Genomic DNA, 12,004 nt, shown 5'->3' with positions numbered 1-12,004 from the left:
CACAAGATCAGGGAGAAGGCAGAAATGAGCATGTGGGACAATCACAACAGCAGCACAAGGGACAGGGGATCAAACACCCAACACATCAGCACTGGGGCTTCCTCATTTCAGCCACCACCAGCCCCTCAGGCCCTGAACATCTGCTCAGTTAATCCGTTCATCTTGGTTTAGGCTTATATAGCCCTAATATTAAACTGCTTTCTCTGCAGCATGCAGATGCGAGCAGATCCACCCCACACACCCCCAGCTCGAGGTGAATGCACAAAACATTGGGGTGTTTTTATTGAAGCTGTAACAAACCAAGCCCTAGAAGTCAGCAGTAACTGTTACCTGAGTGTGGCTTTGCAGCACCATCGAGAGGAGCACCCCAAATCGTTATGGCACAGAGGAACGTGTCCCTCCCTCGAGCTCTCACAGTTAGCACAGGAGCTGAGGAGTGCACCATGCAGCTGGGATCACTGCAGCAAACATGGGCAATCCTTTGGTAACAATGGGAAAGGTGAAATACCGCCAGGAACCGCTGCCTGATCCACGTGCTCCCAGTTGTGTGCTGGAATGAGCAGGATGCAGGTCACTGCCTGAAGGTGGGATTGCAGGTCCCGGGGAAGCTGCGGGCGCCTGGGGCTGGATCAGCATCACCTGGGAAGGGAAAAGGGACAAAAACCACACAAAACATGACCGTGGGGCCCTGTCCTCAGCAAATGCTGCCCAGCGTGATGTGTGTGTGCTGTTTGCTGTGCCCTGCTGTGTGTGCCTGGGCACTGCCCTCTGATCCCCATCCCGGTGGCACGCCTGTTGGGAACCCCATGTCACCCCCCCGCGTCATAGAATCAGAATAGTTTGGGTTGGAAAGGACCTTAAGATCATCCAGTTCCATGGGCATGGGCAGAGACACCTTACACTAAACCATGTCACCCAAGACTCCATCCAACCTGGCCTTGAACACTGCCAGGGATGGAGCATTAACTTCTTTGAGCAACCCATTGCAGCGCCTCAGCACCCTCACAGTAAAGAACTTCTGCCTTATATTCAACCTGAACTTCCCCTGTTTCAGTTTGAACCCATCACCCCTTGTCCTATCACTCCAGTCCCTGATGCAGAGTCCCTCCCCAGCATCCTTGTAGCCCCCTTCAGACACTGGAAGCTGCTCTGAGGTCTCCACGCAGCTTCTCTTCTCCAGGCTGAACAGCCCCAATGTTCTCAGCCTGTCTCCATACAGGAGGTGCTCCAGCCCCTGAGCATCCTCGAGGCCTCCTCTGGACTTGCTCCAACAGCTCCATGTCCTTTTTATGTTGAGGACACCAGAACTGCACGCAGTACTCCAAGTGAGGTCTCACAAGAGCAGAGTAGAGGGGCAGGATCACCTCCTTCGACCTGCTGGTCACGCTTCTTTTGATGCAGCCCGGGACTTGGTTGGCTTTCTGGGCTGCAAGCACACACTGCTGGCTCATGTTAAGCTTCTCGTCAACCAACACCCCCAAGTCCTTCTCTGCAGGGCTGCTCTGAATCTCTTCTCCGGTCAACCTGTAGCAGTGCCTGGGATTGCCCCGACCCAGGTGTAGGCCCTTACACTTGGCTTGGTTGAACTTCATGAGGTTGGCATCGGCCACCTCACAAGCGTGTCCACGTCCCTCTGGATCCCATCCCTTCCCTCCAGTGTATCAACTGCACCACACAGCTCGGTGTCCCCAGGACACTGCTGCGGCCGCTCCTCGCTGTTTCTCCCCTTTCCTGGGGGAATGCGAGGGCAGGAGGAGCCTGGGGCGGGTAAAACCCACCCCTCGGGGGGGTTCAGGCCGCTCGGGGCGCAGGGGGTGATCTCAGCCCCGAAACGGAGCCACGAGCGCCGCCACCGGGCAGGGCTCCGCCGGGGCCGCTGCCCCGTCCCCGCGCCCGCCCCATGACACCCCCTCCCCAACCGCCGAGGGCGGCCCCGGGGCAGCCCCCGACGAGGAACCGGGGGGAGCAGGGGCCGGGCGCGCCCCCAACGCCCCGAGGGGACCCGCGCGGCGGCCCGGGGAGGGGGCGGCGGGGACGGGCGGCACCGGCTGCTCACCCGCCGGGGCTGGCGGCTCCTCCCGCTCCCGCAGCGCCGGGCCCGGCGGGACGGGGCGGCCGCGGCCCCGGTTGCCGCGGCGACGGCGCCGTCGCGGCGGAACTGACGCCCAGGGGACGGGCCGGAAGCGCGGGAGGCGGTGGCGCGATGGCGGAGGCGGCGGCGGCGGCGGGGAGCGGCGCCGGGGGCAGCCCCGAGCCCGGCAGCGGCGGCAGCGGCGGGTGGCGGCGGCCGCACGGGCCGCTCCAGCGCTACTACGGCCCGTCCGCGGCGGAGGCGGCCGAGGCGGCCCCGGACCCCGCCGACATCAACGGGCCCCACTTCGACCCCGAGGTTTTCCTCACTAAGGTGACGTTTGCGCCCGCAGTGACCCCCCCCCCCCGGTCCCCGCAGACACCCCCCGGCGGGGGCGCGGGGACCCCCAGGTCGGGCCCTGCGGGACCCTCTGGCTCCTTCCCCAGGGACCGTAGGGCGCGGGGTGTCTCCGTGGGGGCAGTGTTGGGGCCCTCTGGAGCAGTGGGGGGGGGGACAGGGGCAATTAGCACCCATGGGGGGCAGTTAGAGCTCCTGAGGGGGAAGCTGAGCATCCCAGAGGCACATTTGGGGCCTGGGGGTCTGATAGGGCTCCCTTGGTGGTAGTCAGGGCTCTGACGGGGGCAGCTGGCATATCCTGGGAGGGGACTGGGGGGGCAATCAGAGGTTCCAAGGGGTAAATCAGGGGATGGAGGGGGCAGTGGGTTGGGGGCAGTGGGTTGGAGGTGTTCATGCCCCTGTCCCCCCCCAGGTACGCAGCGAGTGTTCCCTGGCGCAGTTGCTGGCGCGCGAGGCCGAGCTGGGCCGGGAGATCCGCGCCCTCGACAGCGACATGCAGACACTGCTCTACGAGAACTACAACAAGTTCATCTCTGCCACCGGTGAGCACCCACTTTGGGGTGTGGGTGCCTCGGGGGGGGGGGTTCCGGGCAGCCGAGGGACCCCACGTCTGGCTCCTGCTCCCCAGACACCATCCGGAAGATGAAGGTGGATTTCCGGCACATGGAGGCGGAGATGGACGACCTGGCCGCCAACATGGCTGCTATCAGCACCTCCAGCGCCCGCGTCAGCGCCGCGCTGCAGGACCGGCACCGCCGCGGCGCACAGCTCGCCGGTATGGCGGGGAGCGGCGCAGGGCTGGGGGGGGGGCCAGGGGGGCAGGTCATGGTGCTTGGGGGCAGATCTGGGGGTCTGTGGGGCAGATCTTGGGGTGGAGGGGAACCTGGGGGGCAGATCTTGCAGGCAGGGGTAGGTGGAAGGGGGTTGGGGGGCCTCGGGGTAAAGATCTGGGAGTTATGGGGCAGAAATGGGGGGAGGTGGAGGATGGATAATGGGGGTTGGGGGCTGAGGAGCCTATCCAGGGGGTGTAAGGGGCACAGATCTGGGGGGTTTGGGGCAGATCTGGGAGGTCTGGGGCAGAGAACAGCGTGTTGGGAGACCCTGGAGGGCAGAGCTGAGGGGGTTGGGAGACCCTGGGGAGGGGCAGATCCAGGGGGTAGGGGGCGGATAACAGAGTGGGGGTGCTGAGGGGCAGATCTGGGGGGTGGATGGACCCCAAGGGGTCGCGGCTGCAGCTCCAGGCCCTGCCCTGGGCTATGCGCTGGTCCCTCTGGCCGCAGGGGTGCAGGCGCTGCTGCGGAAGCTGCAGTCGCTGGTGGAGGTGCCGGGGCGGCTGCGGTGCTGGGCGGCGCCGGGGGCTGAGCCCGCCCGTGCCCTGCGGTGCCACGCGCGCGCCCGCGCCGTGCTCCGCCACTACCGGCACCTGCCCTCCTTCCGCGCCATCGAGGACGAGAGCCGCGCCATCATGGCCGACCTGGCCCAGCGCCTCCGCGCGCGCCTCCGGTGAGCAGGAGCCGGCGCCCGGGGGGGTCACCCTGCTGCTGGCAGCACCCGGGAACAGCCTGGGGGGGTGTTCACTCTGGGGACAAACGAGAGCAACTCCCGTGACCAGCCCTCGTGGGGTACGATGGTGGTCGTGCTACATTAACCCTGAACCCTACTGATAACAGCCGCAGGAGACAGCTTTTCAAGGGGTTGGGGATGTTAAATCTGGAGCCTAATGACAAGAGCCCTCAAGAAACATCCTAGGGAGGGGGGCACTTACCCTGGCTCATATTGACAGCATGAGGAACCATCCCTGGACACGTTCCAGTCAGGCTGGATGTGGTTCTGGGCAACGTGATCTTGTTGAAGATGTCCCTGCTCATTGCAGGGGTTGGACTGGGTGACCTTTGAAGGTCCCTTTCAGCCCAAACTAGTCTGTGATTCTATTCTATGATCCGATGGTCCCTCCTGCAGAGCATTTGTGGAGTAAGGGGTTAATTCTGACCGTTACTGGGGTTTATGGCAAAGGGATAATTCTGGAACTTTCTGAGGGGTTTTTGTTATTAGTGTAAGCTCTGGAACCTGCTGATGATCCCCAGTGAGTTCTTTATTACTACAACCACTGTTACCTCTGGAGCATTAAGTATTTCCCCCCCTTTGTTTCCTGAATAATTGCTGTTTACTCTGAAGCCTACTGATAACTTCCATTGCCCATTCCCTGTTTTGCTGTGCCACTAACCCCGGAACCTCCCACCCCACGTAACCCCCCCACCTTCCTTTCCCCAGGGATGAGACCTTGGACCCCAAGGAGCTCACCGAGTGCGTGGAGATGCTGCTGCAGCTGGAGGAGCCGCCCGAGGAGCTGTGTGAGGAGTTCCTGAGCCACGCGGGCGCCCGCCTGGAGGCCGAGCTGGCCGCGCTGGAGGCCGAGCTGCCGCCACCCGCTGCCCCCGGCGCCGCGGCCACGCCGCCGCCCGCCTCCGACATCCTGGACTTCGTGGACCGCGGCAGCTCGGCCTTCGTGGGCAGCCTGTGCGTGCTGGCGGGCTCCTACCGCAGCCTGTTCGAGGGCTGGGCGGGCGCCGGGCCGGGCCGGCTGGAGGCCTTCGCCGCCGCGCTCACCGCGCGCTACTTTGAGCTGCTGGAGCGGCGCCTGGCGCTGGAGCGGGGCCTGGGGGACACGTCGCTGCTGGTGCGGGCGCTCGACCGGTTCCACCGGCGGCTGCGCGCGCTGCTGGAGCTGCTGCCCGCCGCCGGGGCCGAGGCGGGCGCCGCGCTGGTGGCGCGGGCGGCGCGGGAGCGCGTGGACCGGTACCTGCGAGCGCTGCAGACCTTCTTCATGGGCTGCCTCGGGGACGTGCGCCAGGCGCTGGCCGCCCCCCGGCCCCCCGGCAAGGAGGGGCCCGGCCTGCCCGACCTCCTGGCCACACTGGCCGCCTCCGTGCTCGGCCAGCTCAAGGCTGTGCTGGCCTACGTGCAGCTCTTCACCGCCAAGGACGTCGCCTTCGCCAGCCTGCCCTACTTCAAGGTGAGCTCTGGGGGTCACTGCAGCAATGCGGGGTTGGCACAGGGCAGGATGGGGCTTGCATGAGGCAGACTGGGGGGGCTGTGGGCAACCTGGAGGCTGCCAAGGCAGTTTCATAGAACCAAGAGTGGTTTGTGTTGGAGGCACCTTAAAGCTCCTCCAGTCCCAACCCCCTGCCACGGGCAGGGACACCTTCCACTAGAGCAGGTTGCTCCAAGCCCCTGTGTCCAACCTGGCCTTGAGCACTTGACACACACGAGGGGGGTCACTGGGGCACTCGGGGGGGTTTTGGGCCCTGGGGTGTTATCTGGGGTGTAACCCCCGTTTCTGGTTGCAGGGGGAGTTCTGCGTGGAGGCCGTGCGGGAAGGGCTGGTGGTGGCCTTCGTGCGCTGGCTCTGCCGCACCGCCCGTGGCTTTGCCGATGGCCCGGCCGAGCGGGGGGCCCCCGCGGCACCCCCGGCCCTGCTGCTGCTCCTGGCCCGCCTCTGTCTGGACTATGAGGCCACCACCATCAGCTACATCCTCACTCTGACCGACGAGCAGTTCCCCCCCCAGGTGAGCCCCCAAAACTGCCCTGGTTGGCCCCAAAATAGCCCTAAGGGGACCCCAGATGTCCCCAGGATGTCACAGAAGGGCTCTGCATCGCCACATCCCAGCGTCCGTTCAGGACGCAGTGGTGGTACCATGGGGTTCATGGGGTCTTCCTTCCATCTGTGTCCCTTAAAACATTCTTGAGTGGACCCAGAAAGGTCTGATTCTCCCCAAAATGGCCCTGGGGGTCCCAAATGGCCCCATGGGACCTCAAATACCCCCACGTTCCTCTGTGGCCCCGTGTCCACCCAGGGGGTGGTGGTGGGGATGGTGTGTGTGGAGGTATGGGGATCTTTCTGCTGCCTTTGTGTGCTCACAAGTGTCCCTGAGGGACCCCAAAATGTCCCCAAGTCCCTCCCAGTGCCCTGTTGTCACCCCATGTATAACCCTGGGATGGCAGCACGCAAAAAGGGTCCTTACCTGAGCCAATGTCTCCCAGATGTCCCCAAGGGGCTTCTGCATGTCCCAAAATCCCTCCAGATGCCCTGAAGATACGAGGGTGGCAGCGATGCTGCTGCAGGTGGGGTGGCCTGGAGAGCACTCCATGGGTCCCTGATGTCCCTGAGCCCTAGAACATCACACAGAGGCGCGGGGGCCATCCCCGTGTCCCACATCCGCAGTGGTGGCGGTGGGTGCAGCGGGGAGGCGCGGGGTGCTCCCGCCCGTGCCCACGGTGCCGTGTCCCCCCGCAGGACGGGGCCCGGGCGGTGACGCCGGGGCCGGTGCTGTGCGCGGAGGCGCGGGCCGCGGCGCAGCGCCTGCTGGATCACTACGTGCAGGCGCAGGGCGCCGCCGTGGCGCAGATGCTGCGCAAGAGCGTGGAGACGCGCGACTGGCTCAGCACCGTGGAGCCCCGCAACGTGCGCGCCGTCATGAAGCGCGTGGTCGAGGACATCACCGCCATCGACGTCCAGGTTGGGCCCGCGCCGCAGCTGAAGTCCCATGGGGGGGCCCCGGAGAGGCCCTGAGATCCCCATCAGCTCCTTGAGGGCTTTAGAAAGTCCTCAGAGGGTCTCCGCAGGGCTCCGTGAGCTCCCCTGGCAGTTATCAAACGGGAGATTGAGATGAGCTCTGAGGCAGAAGCTCTTCCGTGTGAGGGTGCTGAGGCGCTGGCACAGACTTTTCCCAGAGAAGCTGTGGCTGCCCCATCCCTGGCAGTGTTCGAGGCCAGGTTGGACACAGGGGCTTGGAGCAACCTGCTCTAGTGGAAGGTGTCCCTGCCCGGGGCAGGGGTTGGAGCTGGAGGAGCTTTAAGGTCACTTCCAACCCAAACCAGTCTGGGATTCCAAGAGGGTTCCTGGGAGCACCGAAGTATCCAGGGGATGGAGGCTGATGTCCCTTAAGGGTCATTAGGGGATGCTCAAGGTCCCCATATGGTCCTTGAAGGTCTTTGGGAGGGTGCCAGCGGATCTGAGGGTGGTTTGGGGGCAGCCGGGGTGTGCTTTGGGTGTTGGGGATGGCAGCACTGGGGCTGTGGTGCTGCAGGTGGGGCAGCTCTTCGAGGAGGGCGTGCGGCGGGCGCAGAGCAGCGACTCCAGCCGAAGAGCCTTCTCCGTGTACAGCAGCTCGCGGGCCCCCGGGCGCTACGCCCCCAGCTACACCCCCAGGTCAGCACCGGCACCCCCCGGCACCCCCGGGGTACCCACCACAGCTTCCCTGTGACCCCCTTCACATCCCAAAACCATCCAGTGTTCCCAGATGCTTCCCTTGTGTCCCCGTGTTCCCCCAACTCTCCCAGTATCCCCCAGTGATCCCTGTGTGCCTTGTGCCCTACAATTATCTCATCTCCCTGTGTCTTGTGGCCATCCCCACATTCCCCAACTGTCCCCACATCCACCACCAGCCTCATGTTCCCCAGCCGTCCCTTCTTCCTCTGAGCATCTCCCTGTTCCCATCGCTGTGTCCCCTGACAACCCTGGGTCCCTGTCCCCACATCCCCTGGCTTTCTCACTCGACTGTCCCCATGCCCTGACTGTCCTGGTGCCACCATCCCCAGTGCCCCCATGGACACCCACCTGCTCAGCAACATCCAGAAGCTCTTCTCCGAGCGCATTGACATCTTCAGCCCTGTCGAGTTCAACAAGGTGAGGCTGCAGGAACATCCCCTTGTCCCCAGGGTCCCCCGAGGTCCCCAACCTGCGACCTCCTGGCTCTCACATACCCCATGGGACTGTTGGCCAGGATGAGAGCATCCTAGGAGCCGATGGCCTGGAGAGGGGTGTCCCAGGTGTCCCCATGTCCCAGTGCAGCTGGGCCCGGGGGGTTCCTGCCCTGTCACACAGTGCTGTGTGACGTGTCCCTGCTGTCCCCGCGCGCAGGTGTCGGTGCTGACGGGGATCATCAAGATCAGCCTGAAGACGCTGCTGGAGTGCGTGCGGCTGCGCACGCTGGGCCGCTTCGGGCTGCAGCAGGTGCAGGTGGACGGGCACTACCTGCAGCTCTACCTGTGGCGCTTCGCCGCCGACGAGCGCGTGGTGCAGGGGCTGCTGGACGAGGTGGCCGCCAGCGCCGCGCACCGCTGCCTCGACCCCGTGCCCATGGAGCACAGCGTCGTCGAGCTCATCTGCGAGCGCGGGTAGGGCCCGCGGCACGTGGCAGCGCATGGCGGGGACACGGGGACATCTGCGTCACCATGGGGACGCATCTTGGGTCCTGTTACATATCTAGGGACAGATCCGTACCCTATGACTCCCCACACATCCATAGGGACATTCTGTGTGTCCCACACAGCAACACATGAGGACACCCCATATACCCACCCCTGGCAACATGCAGGGACACCCCCTGGCCCCATGCACGGTTTCCCTATGTGAGACAACCCCCAGCCCTGGTAACACCCCACATTGTCCCCTTAACCCAGTGACACTGAACATACGGTTATATCCCCTTGTGCCTGGGAACACGCTGGGCACAGCCCCTTTGTCACAGTGGGACAGTAAATAAAGTGTGTGAGCTGTGTTTTGCGTCCCTGCCTGTGTTTGGGGGGTGTAGGGATGAAAGGGGGTCCCGTCAATACCTGGGTCCCCATGGGGCAGTGGGGAGGGGGCAGACCTGGCCCCTCACACAAGCTCCCTTCCCGTCCCTCTGCCAAACCCTTGCACAAACAAGGGCCCGAGGAGCTGCCACAAGCAGCCTCTGCTGCTGGGGAGCGCAGGGCAGCAGTTACTGCTGCTGCGTGGTGCTCACCCTGGAGCGAGGCCGTTGAGCAGCTGGGAAGCGGATGGTGACCCCGGGCAGCAGCTAAACCCCCCCAGCTGGGATCAGGAGTTTAACAAGCGCAAGGGAAGGAAAACGAGTGATGCAAGAACAGCCCCTGACACCGAGACAGCACCGAGCTGCGATGGAGAGATTTACCTGCACCGCAGCCAGGCCTGGTGCAGGAACCCAGCTGAGCCCGCTCATGGTCCTTATCCACATGAGAAACCAGGAAAAACCGGGAGCTCGTTGGGGAGAAAGCTGAGCACGCTCCCCATCCACAGGCAGCTCCTCCCGCAGGGCCTGGGAAGCACAGACAGGAGAGCACCCGGTGGCTCCTGCACCCAGGGAAAGGCCCCTCTTCCCTGCAGGACAAGGACAAGCTCCCAGAAGCAGCACCCTGAGGTTTTCCTAAAGCTCCCTATGGAGAACCCCAAAGCAAATCCTGCTCACGGACCCCTCAACCCACCTGCGCCAGGAAAAGCAGCTCAGGCTGAGGGAGAGCTGGACATGAGACACAAACCAGACATTCCAGGGGCTCAAACACATTCCTACCGTCACAGCACAAGGACACAGCTCCCAAGTCACACACAAGAACCACATCAGCCTTCTCTCACCGGGTGTTTCTGCCATGAGAACAAGCGAGCACCCACGGGCAGCAGGAGCTGGTGCTGTGGAACCCCCCCAGGCAGGGGCTGGCCATGGGGGGGGTTATTTCCTCCCTACCTAAACCAACAGCAGCTCATCACACTGACCCCCCCCAGCTGAGCCCGTCCTTGTCTCCACCCAGGGGCTCGTCCACCTCATTTCCTGCCCCTGCCCCGCTGAGGAGGTGGAGCCCCCTGCGAGGGGCTCACACACCCCCTGGAACGCTGTGGTTAATGGGGGTGCTGCAACAAGTGATGTTGAGCTCGAGGGGAATTGAAGGGATCAGAGAAAGGGGGAAAAAAAACCCAAACCCCAAACCAAAACAATGGGAAAAGATCCGTTAAATGCTGTGATTGCAAAGGATGGACAGAGGCGAAGGAGGCTGGGGTTAACAGCCTGGGGTGCTCCATGCTGCGAGCAGAAAGCCTCGGAGCTCAGGGTTTAGCTGAAAGAGAAAGAATCTTGCTTTAATTCAATACACGAGCCACCAGGACCCCCACCCGGGTCACCAGGGGCTGAGGCAGCCCCCGCGGCACAGGGACACGAGGGACCAGGGCAAAGAGCTGGAGCCCCCGGCCCAGAGCGGGTGGGAGCTTCCTGTGCCCGCCCATTGCACTGTGCTGCAGTTCACGCGTGCCCTGAGACGTGCATTTATTTATGTGGGGTTTTATTCCCTCGTTTTAACTAAACTGACCCTCAGAAAGTGCATATAAAGGCTTAAAGAGATCTGGCAAAGAAGCTGCAGCAGATCATGCTAACGGGTGAGTGCAGGTGAGCAGGAAGGGAGCGAATGGGAGAGCTCACCCTTATCACAGAACCACAGCCTGGTTTGGGCTGAAGGGACCTTAAAGCTCCCCCAGCTCCAACACCCTGTTCCCTTCCCTTCCCATCCCTTCCAGGCTTCCAAGGGGTGTTCATGCAGAACCGCTGCCAACAATCTTGCATAATGGTTCTCTATTGTTTCCCTGCTCCTCTCCTGCAGTTCCCGTCCTTCAGGACCTCCCATGTCCTCATGAGCATCATGTTCTGATATAAATACATCTGTGTACAATGAGGAGGCTGTTGCAGGGGTGGAAACAACCACCCATTAAGGAAGAACATCTCCAATAGCTGCTCCCACAGCTTTCCAGTTGCTCTCAGCCCAGGGGCACCGTCAGGGCATGGAGAACCTGCTTCCATGCACTGGGCACGGGCAGCTGGATCCGATGCTGATAATCCCTGGAATAACACTAGTGTCACCCCTGGACTCTACAAGAGTGAAGTGGGTTTAAGGTGTGGATGAACCAAGGGGCCATGGGCATCTGATGTGACATCAGCCAGTTCCCGAGTTCCAGCCCTAATTCCAGCAGCCAGGGGGGTCCGTACCCTCCATCCTCCCATCCCACAGGGAAAGCCGATGGTCTCTGCTGCACCCTGTGCTCCCCGGGGCTGGAGGAGCTCCTGCCTCACCTGTGGCCCCAAAGGCATTTTCGCCTCCTCCCTTTGGGCTCCTTCTCCAGGGAAGAGCCCAGCGATGCCGGGAGGTGCTTCCTGCATGGATGGACTCTGCTCTGCAGGACCCGCACCGGGGGCAGCCCGTGGGGATGCTGCATCAGCCAACAGCATCGGGCAGAAACGCTTATTTACCTGCTGTCCTATTGATCCCTTTTAGTATCTCTAATCCTATACTGAGGATTGAGTCTGATCTGTGCTGGCCTCGTGACTTCGCTTGCTCAGCCTTCGCCTCTCAGGCGTTTCTGCCATTCCCTGGTTTCCAGCTGAGGGTTTCAAACCCATTGGCACCGCAGTAAAAGGTGATGAAGTAGTTTGAGGGCAGGTCCCCCACGTCCCTTTTAGAGGGTGAAGTGATTGTGGAGGATTCCAGAGAGGGGGAAAGGGGGTTCGTTTTCCTGTTTGCTTAGAAACCAGGTTCTGTTCCACCAGGAGCAGGCTGCGATGCTTCCCAAGCGGAGCCAGACCGTGTACAGCAGGACACAGGGAGAAGCAAAGCTGTGCTGGGGGCTCATTGTCCTCAGGGGAAAAGCAGAACGACTTCAAGTGGTGCAAGTCCACAGCGCACAGGCTGCTCCCTGCTTCCTGCTGGTCCCTGCTTCCCGCTGGTCCCTGCTTCCCATTGATCCCTGCTCGGATT

General features: G+C 62.7%; 1 protein-coding gene and 1 long non-coding RNA gene across 2 annotated transcripts; one reads left to right on the top strand and one right to left on the bottom strand.

Annotated features, from left to right (window-relative positions):
• Nucleotides 1-254: 254 nt before the first annotated feature.
• On the bottom strand, nt 255-2,166 carry LOC115607581. The gene is made up of 2 exons (XR_003991283.2): nt 2,057-2,166; nt 255-639 (listed from the first exon to the last, which is right to left on the bottom strand). It is a non-coding gene; the product is annotated as an uncharacterized LOC115607581 (long non-coding RNA).
• Nucleotides 2,167-2,180: 14 nt separating this feature from the next.
• On the top strand, nt 2,181-8,988 carry VPS51 (VPS51 subunit of GARP complex). Its single transcript, XM_030485054.1, has 10 exons — nt 2,181-2,404; nt 2,841-2,970; nt 3,057-3,203; nt 3,709-3,931; nt 4,700-5,441; nt 5,776-5,994; nt 6,723-6,944; nt 7,516-7,637; nt 8,027-8,114; nt 8,349-8,988. The coding sequence occupies exons 1-10, from the start codon at nt 2,204-2,206 to the stop codon at nt 8,607-8,609; spliced, it is 2,355 nt and encodes a 784-aa protein (XP_030340914.1). The 5' UTR covers nt 2,181-2,203; the 3' UTR covers nt 8,610-8,988.
• Nucleotides 8,989-12,004: the final 3,016 nt, after the last annotated feature.

This window comes from Strigops habroptila, chromosome 4, assembly GCF_004027225.2.
Source record: "Strigops habroptila isolate Jane chromosome 4, bStrHab1.2.pri, whole genome shotgun sequence".
Lineage (NCBI taxonomy): Eukaryota > Metazoa > Chordata > Aves > Psittaciformes > Psittacidae > Strigops > Strigops habroptila.
This window is presented reverse-complemented; position numbering and strand designations above follow the sequence as displayed.

What these genes read in the sequence shown, in the direction of transcription:
- VPS51 (XM_030485054.1), top strand. Translation starts at nt 2,204, where the DNA reads ATGGCGGAGGCGGCGGCGGCGGCGGGGAGCGGCGCCGGGGGCAGCCCC. An exon ending in CCGCGGCGCACAGCTCGCCG is followed by an intron (nt 3,204 to 3,708) that starts GTATGGCGGGGA and finishes CTCTGGCCGCAG; the next exon opens with GGGTGCAGGCGCTGCTGCGG. An exon ending in GCCCCCAGCTACACCCCCAG is followed by an intron (nt 7,638 to 8,026) that starts GTCAGCACCGGC and finishes CACCATCCCCAG; the next exon opens with TGCCCCCATGGACACCCACC.